Source organism: Echinops telfairi, unplaced genomic scaffold (assembly GCF_000313985.2).
Source record: "Echinops telfairi isolate 266 unplaced genomic scaffold, ASM31398v2 ScPeMD7_1;HRSCAF=3_0, whole genome shotgun sequence".
Classification (NCBI taxonomy): domain Eukaryota; kingdom Metazoa; phylum Chordata; class Mammalia; order Afrosoricida; family Tenrecidae; genus Echinops; species Echinops telfairi.
Window position 1 is genome coordinate 48,045,480 of NW_022103896.1, and position 16,149 is coordinate 48,061,628.

Below are 16,149 nucleotides of genomic sequence, written 5' to 3' on the forward strand. Positions count from 1 at the left end.
GTCCCCCACAGGGCCATGGGTCAGTGAGGGGCATCATGTCTCATAGTGGGGCTGGCCATTTGGTCCTCTCTGTGGACTGGCTGCTCTAACTGGGGTCATCGTCCTCAAGGCCTGGTGGGCCAGGATGTGCTCCAGTCTCTCCTCCTCCCCCATCATCTGCTCCTGTGTGCTCCAATCAGCTATGTCCCTCTCCTGGAGCTGTTCCGCCTGTGTTTGCATCAATTACTAAAGCTATACTTCACTTCATGCATATTTCCTCACTTTGATCCATCTTCTTCAAGGTCCCTATGAGACCTGGCTGAGACATACATTTCACTCATGCTTCCCCTTTCAGTGGCATCTCACGGTGAACCCATGCTGAGCCCGCTTTTTCAGAGATGTTCACTCAGCATTGTGGGCTTGCACATGTGGTTTCTCTCTCTTTTCCTCAGGCAATGTGTATTCACCCTTCAATTCTCCACTCATACCACTTCCTACACAAAGCCCTTCCTGACACGCCTTTCCTTCCCCTCCTGATATGGTAAGGCGTTCTCCCCCGTGTGATTAATGGGTTCCTAGAAACACATTATCGTGGCGCTCCCAAGTTGTTTGCTCAATAAGTTTGTATCTTCTCCTTTCTCTGTTTTCATGTTGGTACCTCCCAGATGGCGATTTCAAAAGTCATAATCCTCTCTCAGCCTGGTTCATTTTAACCTGCCTACCAGAGTATGCTCTTTGAAGTCTCAGCTCATATTGTAACCCTTGGTAGGATATTTTCATATTAACCCAATCCAAATGAAATGCTCCTGCCTCCATCCTTCACCCCTACCCCCAGAAAGAAGCTTGTGCATTTAAGTGCAGGTTAGATTGTATAATAAGTTAGAGCTTCCATGTCCCTGGCACAATGCCTAGAGTCTGAAGACGACAGGTAATTCTCCTGATTCATCTTTGCACTCCCCATGGCACCCAGCACTATACTTCAGTGAAATCTCAGTAATACTGAATTTCAGGAGCATTTTTATGTAAGTGGACAACGGCGTGACTAATCCTTCAAATTGTCTTAGAGCCGGGGTGTAAAAGAGTTTGAACCAATAAGTAATTGTATTACAATGTAATGAATGCCACAATAGACGTAAACAGAAGGAGGTACCTATGAAATATATGACATACTAGATGGGAAGAGAATTTAAAATACTCTTGCATGAATCCTTATCTAGAGTAAATGTGCTAATCACTTCTGGTAAAAGAAGCCACTGTTTATCATTATTCAGTATAATTTAAATCTGTTCCCAGCAATAGTCTATTAACATAAGGCAGACAATTATGAGACATCTTTGCATTCAGAATAAATATGGTCTCTATTAAGAAATTCACCCTGTACTAATACAGTATATATTTCTTAGCAATTAACGTTAGTTTTCATACATGTTATAAATGATCAAATGTCTATTAGTGTGTGTTTCCTTAATGGGCCTCACTTCCAAAATCAATTCATAACATAAATTGGGTATCCCTAATACATTAAGATAATTATAATTTCGTTAAACATTCACAAATAACTGCGCTATCAAAATTTGACAGATTCCACTTATGTGTCTTATAAATACATTTTACATGTGCATGCTTTTATTAAGACTCCAAAATAGAACTGAGTGTTTACCAAGTACACACATGTGAAGGGACGAAATCCACTTTTCTGAAAATGAAAGTAATAAAGCTTATCTGGTAATATGTACTTAAGCCAAAGAAAGAAAATTTAGGTCAAATTTCTACTTACCCAATCAATTTTATCCACGTTCCAATATTTTTTTAAATCCCGGAACTGTATTAGCATTCCTTTCAGTCCCACGACGATAATGCTGGCAAGAACACACTACGAATAAAAAACACACTGATGAAGAAGATAAGGATTTTAATCCAGATTTCAAGACTAAGATATTATTTCTTTCTTTGTTTTTAAAGGACTTACTAAAGCAAAGCAATAACCATTAAGAAGACTGAAGTAATAATGAGATATTTAATTTTATTTAGAACTAACCTACTTTTGCACTAGAAGAATATAAAACTAAATCAAGAAAAGTGCTGAACAAATTGTATGCTATTAAAAAACAAGTAGTGAATTATACAGATGAAGATCCTTTTAACTTTACAGCATTAATTCACTGTCTTTTGCTTGATATGTATTTGTTGCAAAAGAAAACCCCTGAATATTTTACATTATATATTTCCTTAAAATTGCCCTGAGTACTAATTAAGTGGTTTCACCTGCAGGTATTTATATCTCAAAATACACTTGATAATCGGAAACTCCTTCTGTGGGAATAATTTGTTCCCATGAAACAAATGAAGAGCTTGAGGAAGAAAGGACCAACATTGTCTCTGGCTTTCTTTAGGCCAGTGTCTTACTTGTGTCCTTCTGGTGCCCCAGGTCTATAAAGGTCAAGAAGAGCCACGTGGACTAGTGTTCTGCCCTAGCACAAATGTATATTTAACCATGGAATTTTAGAATTTGAATGTAACCCTTTAAGTCAATTGTTTCCTCTAGAATATCTTCAAAGAGTGGACATCCAAATTCTATTGAAAGCCATCCAGTGATGAGCAATGTACCCTATCAAAAGACAGCCCTTTCATTTAACAGTTCTGAAAAACAAACATTTCCATTTTCGACTTCTTATACAAAAGTGAAGTGAATCTAGTCAAACCCTCTAAATGAGGACAGGATGAAGCCAATCGCACAATGCTTTTTTGATATGTCTACGGAGTAGAAGACCACCTTGGTGCCCTCCCTGCCAAGCTACCCTCCCATCCCGTCCCCATGAAATGTGACATCTCTCCAGCTCTTCAGACTCAACTGTCCATTCAGCAACATGCTTTCCAGACTTAGAATGAGTGAGGCTGCTAATCCTCTAAGAAACTGTTAATATACCATCATTCCCATTAGAGTAATAATGAAAAACCATTACTGTACCATGGGCAGCCAGTAAAGCAAAGGTCCTATTGCATAGATGACTATAAGGACGAAAATGCAAGATATCAGACAAGCCACCTGTAAAATAGAAGACAGACAAACAAGAAAAGCCTTGAACTTTTTCATTGTACCAAACTTCTGAGGGAGGAGATCATTCTGGCTCATCTTGATTAGGAGAAGCAAAGTGCTGGCACATGACTGTGAAATTGCATAGACCGTCATTATCTATATTTTGCAGCTGAGGGAGCCAAATGTGGCAGCTGACAAACTGGTGCAATCAAATTAAGTCAGTGATGAGAGAAAAGCAATTCCACACAAAGAAATAAGACACCATCAGCTTTTATCACACAGTCACAGGAATGATGTTTTGTTTAATAGTGAAAGTGACATTTCAATTAAAAGCTCTTGAGTCTATTGTTTCTTCATCAAAACCTGACTCCCTTTCTTCTCTTCATCGATGGTTATTTGGGAAATAATTGAAAATACGGCTTTTGGTTCTTCTGTGCTGATGATAAATTTCCACTGAAGCATCTACTCTCGTTTTTAAAGTTCTTTCTTGGTGAGGACTCTACTTATGAAGTGGTTCGCTGGGAGTAGGAAAGTAGTCTCTGGCAGTGGAAGGGAATTAATTTAACTCAACCCAAGAAGTCGTTAGTATCATGTTCTAACCAATTCAACTCACTGACAAAAGGCAATTCAGCGCATGTGATTCCCGTATCAGCACAGAATGTGATGGAAACCCCTATTTCGCATGAGCAGATATTCATGACTAAATAATGTTTGGCCAAAGCGCCATTCTAAAAAAAGAAAGGAGGCTACCACAGGACCACAAAAATGCTTAGAACATCAAAACGAATAGCAAGAACCCGAGACCAATTAGATGGCTTTGGACCACCAACCTTGCCCAACACCTAATCCACCACACCACCAGGGTTCATTGTTTTGCACATAAAAAAATGAAATACTCTACATTTTCTCCTTGTAACAATCTCATACAAACATCATGTGTTTTACTCATTGTTAAAAAGATTAACTAAGGGGGAAAGGTTTGTACAATTCATCTAGGTAGCACCAAGACTTTCTCAGTGGGTATGGTTGCGTCTCCTACAGCCCCGTAAGTACTCATACTCCAAATGTCACATCTAAAGAGAATCATGGCCTCAAAATGGTGGCAGGGAAAGACATTGTGTGTGCAAACAATTCTACAATAACAGTGATCTACAAGTAGATGCATGGAGAGACACGGGCTACATGAGTGGGAGGGGAGAGGGAGACTACACCCACAAATAAATACATAAGTTTGACAGAGGATATTTGTATATGTGTATATGTGTATTTATCTTTGCTGACAATAAATTACTCAATGTCGTGGAGCACACAGGGGCAAATATAAAACCAAGCAGAAGCAAACACCTTGAGGGAACAATATCTGGGCCTAGAGACTTAAGAGCACAGTCAACAGGAATATATTCTACAAAAGCCAGGTGGCAACATATGAACAAATGTGCTTGATACAATTGATGCATGGATTGGTATGAAACCTGTAAGAGCCCAATAAAAACCATGCTCTACATCCTAGTTTAGTGAGTAGTAAATGGGCTCTTCTAAGCTGTGAGAGCTTGTCTAAAGTGCAACTATTGGTATCATCCAATGTGGAGGAGAGAAGATTGAAGACACATAGGAACAATTAATTCAATGGACTAATACATTATGCATGCAAACAGTAGTCTCCACTACTCTCAGACTAGAAGAATTAGGTGGTGTTGAGCTACCACTTCCAACTGTGCTCAATGGGATCACATTAGAAGGTCCTAGATAGAGTAGGAGGAAAACAAAAATGTGAAACAAAACTCACAATCATGAGAAACAGAAACTTAAAGCAGGCTTATTTGTCTGATAGAGACTGGCAGAACCCCCAAGACTGTGGCCCCCGTGGACATGAACTCACCTCCGTGGACTCATTTTCAGCCACAGGACAGACAGGCCTATCAGGGGAGCAGCAACACTAAGGATTTATGCACATCTTAAAGTAATCAACCATCTGAGATTAAAGAAAATAGCAGCATTTACCCAAGGACAAAGTTCTGAAAGATTATGAAAGAAAGAAGAATTGAAACAAGAAACAGGGAGAACGTGGGTTAAGATGTGTTATATTGTCGGTATTGTAATCAGTGAAGTGAAACAAAAGGTCTATGAACTGTTGAGTAGAAAACTGATCTGCTATGTAAACCTTCATCCAATGTTCAAGATAAAAAACTAAAAACATTTTTTAAGATGGAATAACTGCATACATGCTTTCTACCTGTGGAGGATAGGAATGGTTTGGGACCTTTGTCCATGCACTTGGTGTTATGTGATTACCATAATTGGTTACCTCGATTCAAGCATCTTGATTTGATTTTCCAAAGCATGCAAAGACTTTACTACCAACTCACCATGCTATTTACAGAAGAACACTGTATATCAAATGATCCCATGCTTGCTGTTCAATACAGCCACACAGGTGGCTCTTACATCCTTGAAATGTGACTAGCTCATATTAAGAGGTTGCAAGTGTAAACTACACACCAGTTTTCAGGGGCTTACTGTGAAAGTAGAAGATTATAAACTATCAATAATTTCTAGATCTATTTCATGCTGATATCATAATGGTTTCAATATATTGGGTTACTTAAAACATGTCATTGAATTAATTCTGGTTTTTTCTACTCTTTTAATGAGTCTACAAATTTTTTAATTATCTGTGTGGCTCAAATTATATTTCTATTAGAAAGCATTTCTCTAAAGCCTTTGCTCCTATGCCTGGTTTCAAATAGAATTTTTGTAATTGTTAATTTTCCTAACTTTTAAGTTACAATAAAAATTGCATAGATTGAACTCTCCCTTATTATACTCATAAAAGTGACACACTATATGATTATATGATTACTGGGTACTTTCATTTCTCATTCATTCTTTCTATGCTGTTCTTGAACCCTACTATGTGCCAGCTCCTGTGATAGTCACTGAGGATACAATGAAACGAAGTGCACATGAGCCACTGTTCTCAGGAAGTTTTCAGCCAAGAGCAGAAGACAAAGATTAATCATAGGATTACATGGCACATGCACATGCATGTTCACACACATGCATTTGCCCTGGAGTTGACTTCCACTCATGGCAATTCCATGTATACCAGAATAAAGCTGTGGTTCCAGAGACTGGTGGATTGCTTTTTCAGAAGTAGATCACTGGGCCTTTCTTCCAAGGCACATTTGGATGCACTTGACCTTCCAACCTTTCCATTAATAGTCAAATGCTTTAGCCATTTACACCACAGAGTAAGTCCATCATTATGCTAATGAACATTTATTAGCAGACCAAGCTAAGGACTCTGAGGAAAACAAACACAGATGATCCAGACACAGCAGTCATATGTGAAGGATGGGAAGAGTTCACTCAAAAGGAAGAAGAGAGCTGCAGAGACAGAGAACAGACACTGGAGACCACAAGGCATAAAACAGCCTTTTGGTTAGACACAAAACAGTAACAAAAACACACTGCTTTCAAGGAACCAAAACAAGACCACATTTTACAAAGATTAAGCAGGGAATAGTATCCATTTTTAAAAGAGTTTCCTCCAGAAATATCATATTAATGTTTCTGAGTAAGAGTCAACTGGTAAAATAATTAACAAGATGTAAAGTGGTTCCCAAAGATCTTTTGTTTGGTAGTCATTAGCCTAGAAATTGAAGGGCTTATATATTTTCTAGGCAAATTTACTGGGTTGAAATCAAGACCATCAGAGAGGAAAAGTAATCTAAGGGTTTTTTTTTTGTGAAATCATGTCATAGAAAAATGCTTTCATAAGTAGCATATTTAGAACAAAACTTTTAGAGTTGGCTTGTGTGATGCCTTCTTCAAATTCTGTCAGCTATCAGTTCTACCCACATAAACTTAACAGTTGCAGATGTTAAAAGACTAAAATGACTATTCTGGGAAAGCCTTTCAGATGAGCATACACATTTAATCAGATTGTTTCTAATGTAATGTAATGGAAATTACTGGAGAGATTAGCAACCATCTAAGCAGAGCAGCATGAAAATATTTTATGACTAAACTTTGTTTCATTGAAATTGTATTTTGTTAAAATTTATCATTTCTTCTCGAGTCTGATGAGTACAATATCATGTGGCAAACCTCTCAAAAGGACCTACTGGCCTCATAATTCAAAGGTGTAGAGTCTAGGATCCCAGAGAGAATGCTCACCCTTGTATCCTTACCCTCTTAGTCAAACAAATGTCTGCCCAGTTCAAATCAAAATAAGCCCCATATTTCAAAATAAGGGGAATCATTCTTAAAAGCATTATCTTTTATTTATTGTCGTAGGTCCATCAAGTTGATTCTGCCTCCGAGAAGCCATATGTACAGCACAACAAAACATTGCCTAGTCTGGTGCTATCCTCACAATTGGTTTGAGCACATTGTTGAAGCCACTATGTCAATCCACCTTCTCAAGGGGATTCCTCCTTTCCACTGCCCCTCTAATTGACCAAGCATGGTGTCCTGCTCCAAGAACTGGGCTTTCTGATAACATGTCCATAGTACATGAAACAAAGATCCACCATCCTTGCTTCTAAGGGGCATTCTGGCTGTATTCTTCCAAGATAGATCTTTTTGTTTTTGTGGCAATCCATGGTACCTTTCATATTCTTCACCAGCACCTAATTCAAATGCAAAAATTTTCTTAGGTCTTCTTTATTCAATGTCCAACTTTTATACGTATATGAGGTGATTGCAATTGCTTGGATCAATTGCAAAATGGCTTGAATCAGATGTACCTTAGTTCTCAAAGTGACATCCTTACATTTCAAGACTTCAAAGAGGTCTTATAAAACTGATTTTCCCAATGCAATGCCTGATTTGATTTCTTGACTGCTGCTTCCATGCATATTGATTTAAGTAAGATGAAATCCTTGGCAACATCAATATTTTCTCTGTTATGATGTTTTCTGTGGTCCAGTTGTGAGAATTTCAGTTTGCTTTACATTGAATTGCAGTCCATACTGAAGGCTGCAGCCCTCGATCTTCATGAGCATGTGCTTCAAGCTCTCCTCACGTTCAGCAAGCAAGGTCTTAATAAACCTTCCTCCAATCCTGATATCGCATTCCTCTTCACATAGTCTAGGTTGTCAATTATTTGCTCATCATGCAGATTGAATGAGTATGGCGAAAGGATACAAATGTGATGCAAAACTTTCTTGAATTTTAAATGATGCAATATTCCTTAGGCTACCTCTTGGTCCATATATAGCTTCTGCATGGCCACAGCAAAGTGTTCTGGCACTCCCAATCTTTGCAATGTTATCGATAGTTTGTTATGATCCACTCAGTCAAATGATTCTGCATCGTTAATAAAAAAGTAAACATCTTTCTTGTTTTCTATGTTCTCAGCCAAGATCCATCTGATGTCAACAATGATATCTCCTTGTCCACAGCCTCTTCTGAATACAGCTAGAATTTCTGGCAGTTTCCTGTTGATGTACCACTGCAACCATTGTTGAATAGTCTTTGGGGGAAATGGCATGCATGACATATTAACGGTATTGTTTGATAATTTCTGTTTTCTGTTGGGTCACTTTCTTTGGAATGGGTACAAATATGGATCTCTTCCAGTCAGCTGGCCAAGTAGGTAGCTGCTTTCCAAATGTCCTGGCATGACAAGTAGTTCCAGTGCTGATACAGTGTGCCCGCTCCCCGTGTTACGAAACTTTTCTATACTGTCAGGTCTGGAGCCTGGCTTCCCATCAATGCCTTCGGTTTAGCTTGAACGTCTATGTTCAATGCCATCAGTTCTTGATCATATGCTACCTCTTGAATTAGTTAAGTGTTGACCAGTTCTTTGGGGTATGGTAATTGTGTACTCTTGCAATCTTTGTTGATGTTTCCTATACCACTCAATATTTTACCCATATAATCCTTCAATATTGCATCTCAAGGCTTGTTTTCTTCCATTCCTTTAGCTGAATTATGCTAAGTGTGTTCCTTTTTCAGTATTTTAATTTCAGGTCTTTCTTTTCATTTCATTCTAAGAACTTACTTTGCTTTCTTGAGTTGCCCTTTGACATTTCTGTTCAGCTCCTGGACTTCATTATTTCTCCCTTTGCTTGAGCTACTCTTCTGCTAGCCACTTGGAACTATGTTTTTTCTTGTCTTTTTAATAATTTTTTTTTCTTTTTTAAAGTATGATGTTCTTGATGTCACCCCATAATTCATCAGGGCTTCTGCCATTAGCATTCCATGTGTTAAATATGTTCTTGAGATGTTCTTGAAATTCAAGCAGAGAAATCTCAAGATCCTCTTATGGCTCTCATGGACTTACTTGAATTTTCTTCAATGTCAAGCTGGACTTACATACAAGCAATTGATAGTCTGTTCCATGGCTTGGTTTTGATTGCTGATATTGAGCTTCTCCATCATGTCTTTCCACATGTGTACTTAGTCTGATTTCTGTGCATTCCGTATGGTGAAGCCCACATACATAGTGACCATTTATGTGGTTGATAAATGGAATTTGCAATGAAGAAATCATGGTGCTTGAGAAATTCTAGTATGTTTCTATCACCAAAGCCCATTTTGTTTCTATGACCAAAGCCATTTTTACCAACTCCTGCTCCATCCTATCTCTTTGTTTCCAACTTGTGAATTCCAATTACTAATAATAATCAATGCATCTTGATTGCATGTTTGATCAATATCAGACTGAAGAAGTTGGTAGAATTCTTCAATTTCATCACTAGCCTTAGTGGCTGGTACATCAGTTTGGTAATGGTTGTACTAATTGGATTTCCTTGTATGCATATAGATGTAATCCTATCACAACAACATTGCACTTCAAGAGAGATACTGAAAGGTTCTTTTTGCTGATGTGATGCCCTTCCTCCTGAATTTGTCATTCTCATAGTAAACCATCTTGTTGTCTGACTCAAATGCCCAATGCCAGTCCATTTCAGCTCATTAATCTTTACGCATCCCAGTTTTTTTAATTCCAACTTTTCGAGCTTAATATTTCATACATTCTACATTCCAATTATTAAAAGGCATTTCAAGCTGTTTCTCCTAATTTTGAGTAGTCCCCAACAGCAAATGAAGGTTCCAAAAGATTTGTTCCTCCTCGTCATTTTGCTCAATTTTATTTTGAGCCTTGAGTGCCTTCTAATCTGACTGGCTCACCTTGCGGACTGTATCAGACAATGTTACGCTGCTATCATAAGATTGCCACTGGCTAATTCCTCAGAAGTGGAGGCCTAATCCATCGTCATGTGGTATGGAAGCTCCAGTGAATCGTGCTCACCTCTGGTGACCCTGCTGGTACGTGACATACTAGTGACATGGTTTCCAGCAGCACAGCAACAAAGTGACACACAAGTTGTGGATTTCAGAAAAGAGATATTGAAAATTACAAATATCAATAAAATGACAATGATCACTATTAAAATAGTAACTAGAAAGGAACTAAACATGAGTTCCTAACAGGTTCATGAATACGAAAGTTCACAACAGGATTATTCCGAATAAAATGAATGACATGTTTAAGCATGTCTCTGTGATCCATGGATGGCTCAGGCATGTTCGCTCAGTAATAAATTTGCTGTAGCCTCGTGGGGGTGACACTGAAAAAGGAAAGGTCAATTCAAAAGGCTTCCAGGTAGATCTGCTGACAAAGTAAATTCAAAAAAGGGAGGTCAGCACAGCAGTTTATAGCAACTTGTTTGGAATCCCAAAAGGGCCATTTTAATAGATTTTCTCAAAGAACACAGGAAAACCATGGGGACTCATTGGGAAGACCTTTTAAGAAGATTGAAAACCTTATTAGTGGGGGTAAAGGCCAGGAAAATTGCACCAAGGGATTTATTTTTCATCCTGACAACGCACCTGTTCATTCTTCAAGGATAACAAGGGCTCCCCTATGAGAATTGTAATTGGGAAAATGCTACTCCATGGACCTTATACACATAATTTGGCATCATCAGATGTCCTTTGTGTTTCTCAAATTCAAACACATTTAAAAGTAACATGATTTGAGTCCCTGGAGTATGCCAAAGCTGTTGTTTTTGAGGTGGTATGAATTGAAGGTTGAAGAATTCCTCAAGAAAGGATTGGAGAGGCACAGCATTGCCTTCAGAAGCATACAGGTGCAGACGTCAAGAAAGCATCCCACCACACTTTGAAAATCATGTGCAATAAAGACTGCTATGCCTTTTGGAGTAATATACTTTAAATTTATTCTCATAAATGTTTGAGGAGGCTCCAGACAGAAACAGAATTTACAGTACAAAATATTCCTCATTGAGCCTTTCAACCTTCCATATGTCAGCAGACACTAACTGGCCCAAGATCCCCCAGTAAGTTGGAAGTGTCACTTGAATTAGAAAACTGCCTTCCTGCATCCCAATCAAACTAATGTATTTTAATAATAAATAGTAACCAAACAATTATGAAAATGTTTCCTTAGTATAAAAACACTTGATCAAATGAGTGATAATAGTCAACCTGTATGGAGTTTACTAGATGTTCTGGTCCTGTGCTAAATAAGCAGAATTTATTTCCTTCTCACAAGAATCCCACTTGAATAATCAAGTCCACTCAGGCAAGACAAGTTGAGCTTCTTATCTGAAGTGACCACTAGTGGTGAGTAGAAATCAGAAGAGAGTAGCCCAGGGTTTGGCCCACATCCTTAACCACGCACTAGCTTATCTAACCTGAACAAGAAGGAAGGAGATTTCATACACGCACTCTCCTTCATAATAATGTACAAACTACTGCAAATTCAGGCTTGTTATTGACAGACGTGTTCTCCGGGTAGGGCGTGATATGTAAGTGCACTGTGTATTAAATAGGGGCATGTAGTGTTGTAATGGGTAGGTGTTTGCCTGCTAACCACAAACTCTCCAGCTCTTCCGCAGGAGAAAAAGGAGGCTGCCGGCTCCCTTAAACATTGACAGTCTTGGAAACCCGTTACCAGGCCACCACACTGAGTTGGAATCTACCCAGTGGTGATGGGTTTGGGTGCAAACAACAGGCAGAGTGAAGTCAAAAGCACTTCTTATATTTAAAATCACTAACTGTGGAAAAGTCCATCAAATTGCTTCGAGTCATGAAAACCAGACGTTTTGGCTTTACAGCTGCTTTTTTACCTGTGGAAATGATTTGTCCAATCATAGCATATTTAAAAAGTGACGCCACTTACCTTCTGCTCCGTGGTAGAGTGGTCATAATTTCATTCACGAGTTCTATGCTATCATCTAATGCCTTTCCATCACTGTTGGCTTGTTGCTTGCCCACAATGGCCAGAACCAGATCTTAGTCATCGCTATTCTTCCAGGACCAGAACCAGAGGCTAACATAATGCAGATTCCTAATAAATAGTAGAATTAGCCCACAAAATATTTTCTAAATGTTCATTAAAGATGTTTAATAATTACTATAAGTGTTATTTTCTTATATGTAGCTAGACATGGATTTCCCTGTGTGAAAACTGTATTTAAAGTTGCAGTAAAACTTGGAGTAAAGATTTGAAGCAAAGCTATTTGGGTTCGAGTCCCAGCTCGGCCCTTCACTAGCTCTGAGAATTTTATTTTATTTTATTCTTCTTTCTCCCATCGATCATCTGGAAACTGAAGACAATATTATATAATAGGGTGATCTTACAAATTAAGTAAATCCATTCATATAATAGTATAAATAGCATTACACACTGTGCTCGGAGCAGAAAGCCATCGTCAAGGCCAGCCACAGCCCCACCATCTCCTCTCTGTGACCACCATCACGGTCTTCACCGGCACTGTCTTACCAGTATGCAGCACAATACCTGGCACATAGCAGACTCTTCAAAAGTGATGACTTGTCTTGAATTTTAAGAAAATATAATAACTACCTCTTTAACCTAAAGGCTATTTTACACAGGTATTTCATTCCACATTTACAGATGCAGTTCTACCCTGGCCAAACAGAATTGATACATTGGAATCAACTCAATGGCAGCGAATCAGAGATTTCCATAGAAAGGAAAAAAAGAAAAAGAAAAAACAGGAAAGGAAAGTCGGTGTCAATGTCTGTTTTTTCATATAGGTGATTCCACTTTCTTTATAGAAGGTGAGAAAATGGACATTTTGGAAATGAACGTGTTTACATCCCCAGTAGCCCAGCAGGGAAGCCCTTACCAGCCACTAGGAAGGAGAAAGATGTGGCAATCGGCTTCCATAAAGACTGCAGCCTTGAAAGCCCTAGGAGGCAGCTACTCCCTGAGTCCAAATCCACTCCTTTCGGGGCTGGGTTTGGTTTTTGGTTCTGCCAAAATCAGTATCAGAGCGACCACTAGAGGGAGCGTTAGTTTCATTGGTCACCAATAATAACTGCCATTTGTAAGGGCGGGTGGTGAGTTTGCTCTTTAATCACCCAACTTCTGGACGGATCCTTCATTAGAAAGGAGAGAGAATCACTAGAAACTACTTAGAAAGCTTTTAGGAAGTGAAAACACTTTCAGGACTTTAATCATCCAAGAACAGAAGTGAAGTTCAGGTAATTCTTTGTTTTCTTTCTTTTTTTTTTTAATTATATTGTAGTAAAATATACATAATACAATCAATTTTTAAAAGGGTGGGGGAAGGACTGTCTGGCCTGCACTCCTGTTCTTGGGCAACAGGGAGAGCACACTTACTGTTTATGTCCTGAAAATTGTAGTGTAGCAAAATATACATAAAGGGAGCCCTGTTGGCGGAGTTACCATTGAGCTGCTAATCACATGGTCAACAGTTCGAAACCATCAGCAGATCACTGGAGAAACACTTGAAGTTTTCTACTCTCCTTAAGAATTGCAGTCTAAGAAACCCCTAGGGCACCCTAGGAGTCAGAATTGATTCAATGGCAGTGAGAAATTATACATAACAAAATATTTCCCATTTTAACCATTTTTAACTACATAATTCAGTCGCATTAACTGTACGCACCAGGATGTGCAATCATTACCATTACCCACTTTCAAATGGTTTTCATCACCCTAAACAAAGTCTTCACACTACGTAAGAAGTAGCCCCCTATTCCCCACCCCGCCTCAACCCGTGGTAACCACCGATCAAGATTTCAGGCATCCTTGTCCTTTGTCTCTTCCAAGCCGTATGTTACCTGTGTCTTTGCTCCGGTGCTGTAGAGCCCTGCAGTACGTCCCATGGCTGCAGCACTTGGTATGCAGAAGAAAAACGAAGGGATCACATTACTGAGGCCATGTGCCAACAATTCCTGCAGGATTGATAAGGGGGAGATTATACCCTGCCTTAATCACAATAAACGGATTAGAGACCACCACGGACACAACTTGCTGATGAATGAGTCTTGTTTGTACTCAACTCCCATTCTCCCTCACCAGTTGGAATTCAAGAATAATAAAAATAGCTAATAGTCACCAAGGCCTTATAATGAGCCAGAATGTGTTCTAAGAACTATACTCATAACAACTTCTTTGGGGGGAAATGCACATTTAATATATATTCCCCACTGCCAGATTTGTCTATTTTTTTTAAGTCACTATAATCAGACTTTTTTTTTGCCACCCCAACAGAGAGCTCCACAGTGGTAAATCCAATCGTCAGCTGAAACATTTGATCTGAAAGTAGCATTTGAACCAGTGGCATACTCGCTTCTCCTGACCGGCATGCCTTTGACTGTAGGAAAGGGCATTATCCTGGCTTCCTGATACCTCTTTGGAAGCCCTTTCCCTTGTGGTGCCTTCTAGTGTAACTCATCTCAGAACTTCATATCCAACACAGCTAGCCTACGGCTCAGCATCTCCACCTTAATGCCCAAGGGCTGTCTCTGACAAGTCAGGCCTACTGCTCTGGGCCACCTCCAACCTGCTCCTCCAACATCCTTTCTCAACTCAAGCTCCTATTGTTTGTGTCAGCAAAAGGCGTTTGTGTTAGCCCGGATACACATGCCCCTCCTTTCCCCCACATTCAATCCAGAAGCTGTCTCTTCCTCAGCGCCTGACTCTCCATCCTGCTGCAAGTCACTTGGAGTATTGTCAGTGCCTTCAAAGGGCTTCCCTAGCTTCTTCTGTTGCCCGGAAGCAATGCAGACAGACATCCCTACCCAGGAAGAGCCAGTATCCATTTGAACTAAAAAGGCTGACAGCAGGCGGGATACAGAAGAAGAGGAACGCAGTGAAGGCCATAAGAAGCCCTGGAGTTCTTCAGGTAGGCCTTGAAGAAGAGGACATGTGAGGAACTGGGGACAGAGTTCCAGCAAAAGGGGAAAGTAAGGACAAAGGTTCTTCTGGTGGTTCCATGGAAACCCAAGAGATAAGTGTGGCTAGAACAGAGTTCCCAAGGGCTAAGAGAGGGGTGATGGCATGTGATGTAAGCTCCCGTATGCCACCACGGGGGAAAGCTGACTTTATTCTGAGCTTGATGGGGAGCCACCGGGAGGTTTGAGCCTAGGAAAGCCATCGTCCCTCTTGTCCACCCAGGATCCCTTGTACCTAGAACAATATTCAACAAAGCTGTTGAATGAATGCATCTCCTTTTACATTCTACAGTTCTACTCTGACGCAAGTGGGGTGGCCGGGAGTTGGAAGGTGCTCTGCAGCACCTCTGAGAGTGTTGGGAGGAGGGGGGTCCAGGAGCCACTGGGCCTTTGCAACCCCTGCGCGGTTGCCGTCTCTGCAGAACTGCGCAGCTCTGGGAAACAAAGTGTGGAGCTCCAGCCTGGAAACCCAATACTGGCAGACGTGTATGCAGATGTAGAATCCATAAAATCTGGACCATTGGTATTCAGACTATATTCGCACTTCATGTCAGTTTGTGTACCAAGAAGAGTCAGTGCTATGAGCGTGTTGTTTGGACTTTGAAATCCATACTTTGAAAAGTTAACAAGGACGTCTTCATACAATGATTCTCTTAAAAAAAAAATTACACAGGACATCAAGTATGTCTCTCTCTCTCTCCACTCCCCTCCACCCGTTTCTCTTACTTTGTCTCTCAAAATAAAAAAAAAAAGGAAATTGGTAACCAACCCATGAAGTTAGATTTTCTCCTTTTTATAAATAATATAGAGATTTGGGGGTTCATTTATTTCATTTTCGACTCATTTTTTCACACACATAGGTGAGCTGTATTTTCCATACACTCCACATTGTGGAGACACAGAACACTGATACAAACACGAGT

At 39.7% G+C, this 16,149-nt stretch overlaps 1 protein-coding gene across 1 annotated transcript in view; it reads right to left on the bottom strand.

Annotated features, from left to right (window-relative positions):
* Window positions 1-16,149, bottom strand: part of SLC26A7 (solute carrier family 26 member 7) — a 136,978-nt gene that overhangs the window by 43,896 nt on the left and 76,933 nt on the right. Inside the window, exons 6-8 of the mRNA XM_004697718.2 lie at window positions 14,111-14,224; window positions 2,948-3,025; window positions 1,757-1,852 (exon numbers count right to left, since the gene is read on the bottom strand). Coding sequence (XP_004697775.1) covers window positions 1,757-1,852; window positions 2,948-3,025; window positions 14,111-14,224 — 288 coding nt within the window. The remainder of the gene's footprint in view (window positions 1-1,756; window positions 1,853-2,947; window positions 3,026-14,110; window positions 14,225-16,149) is intronic.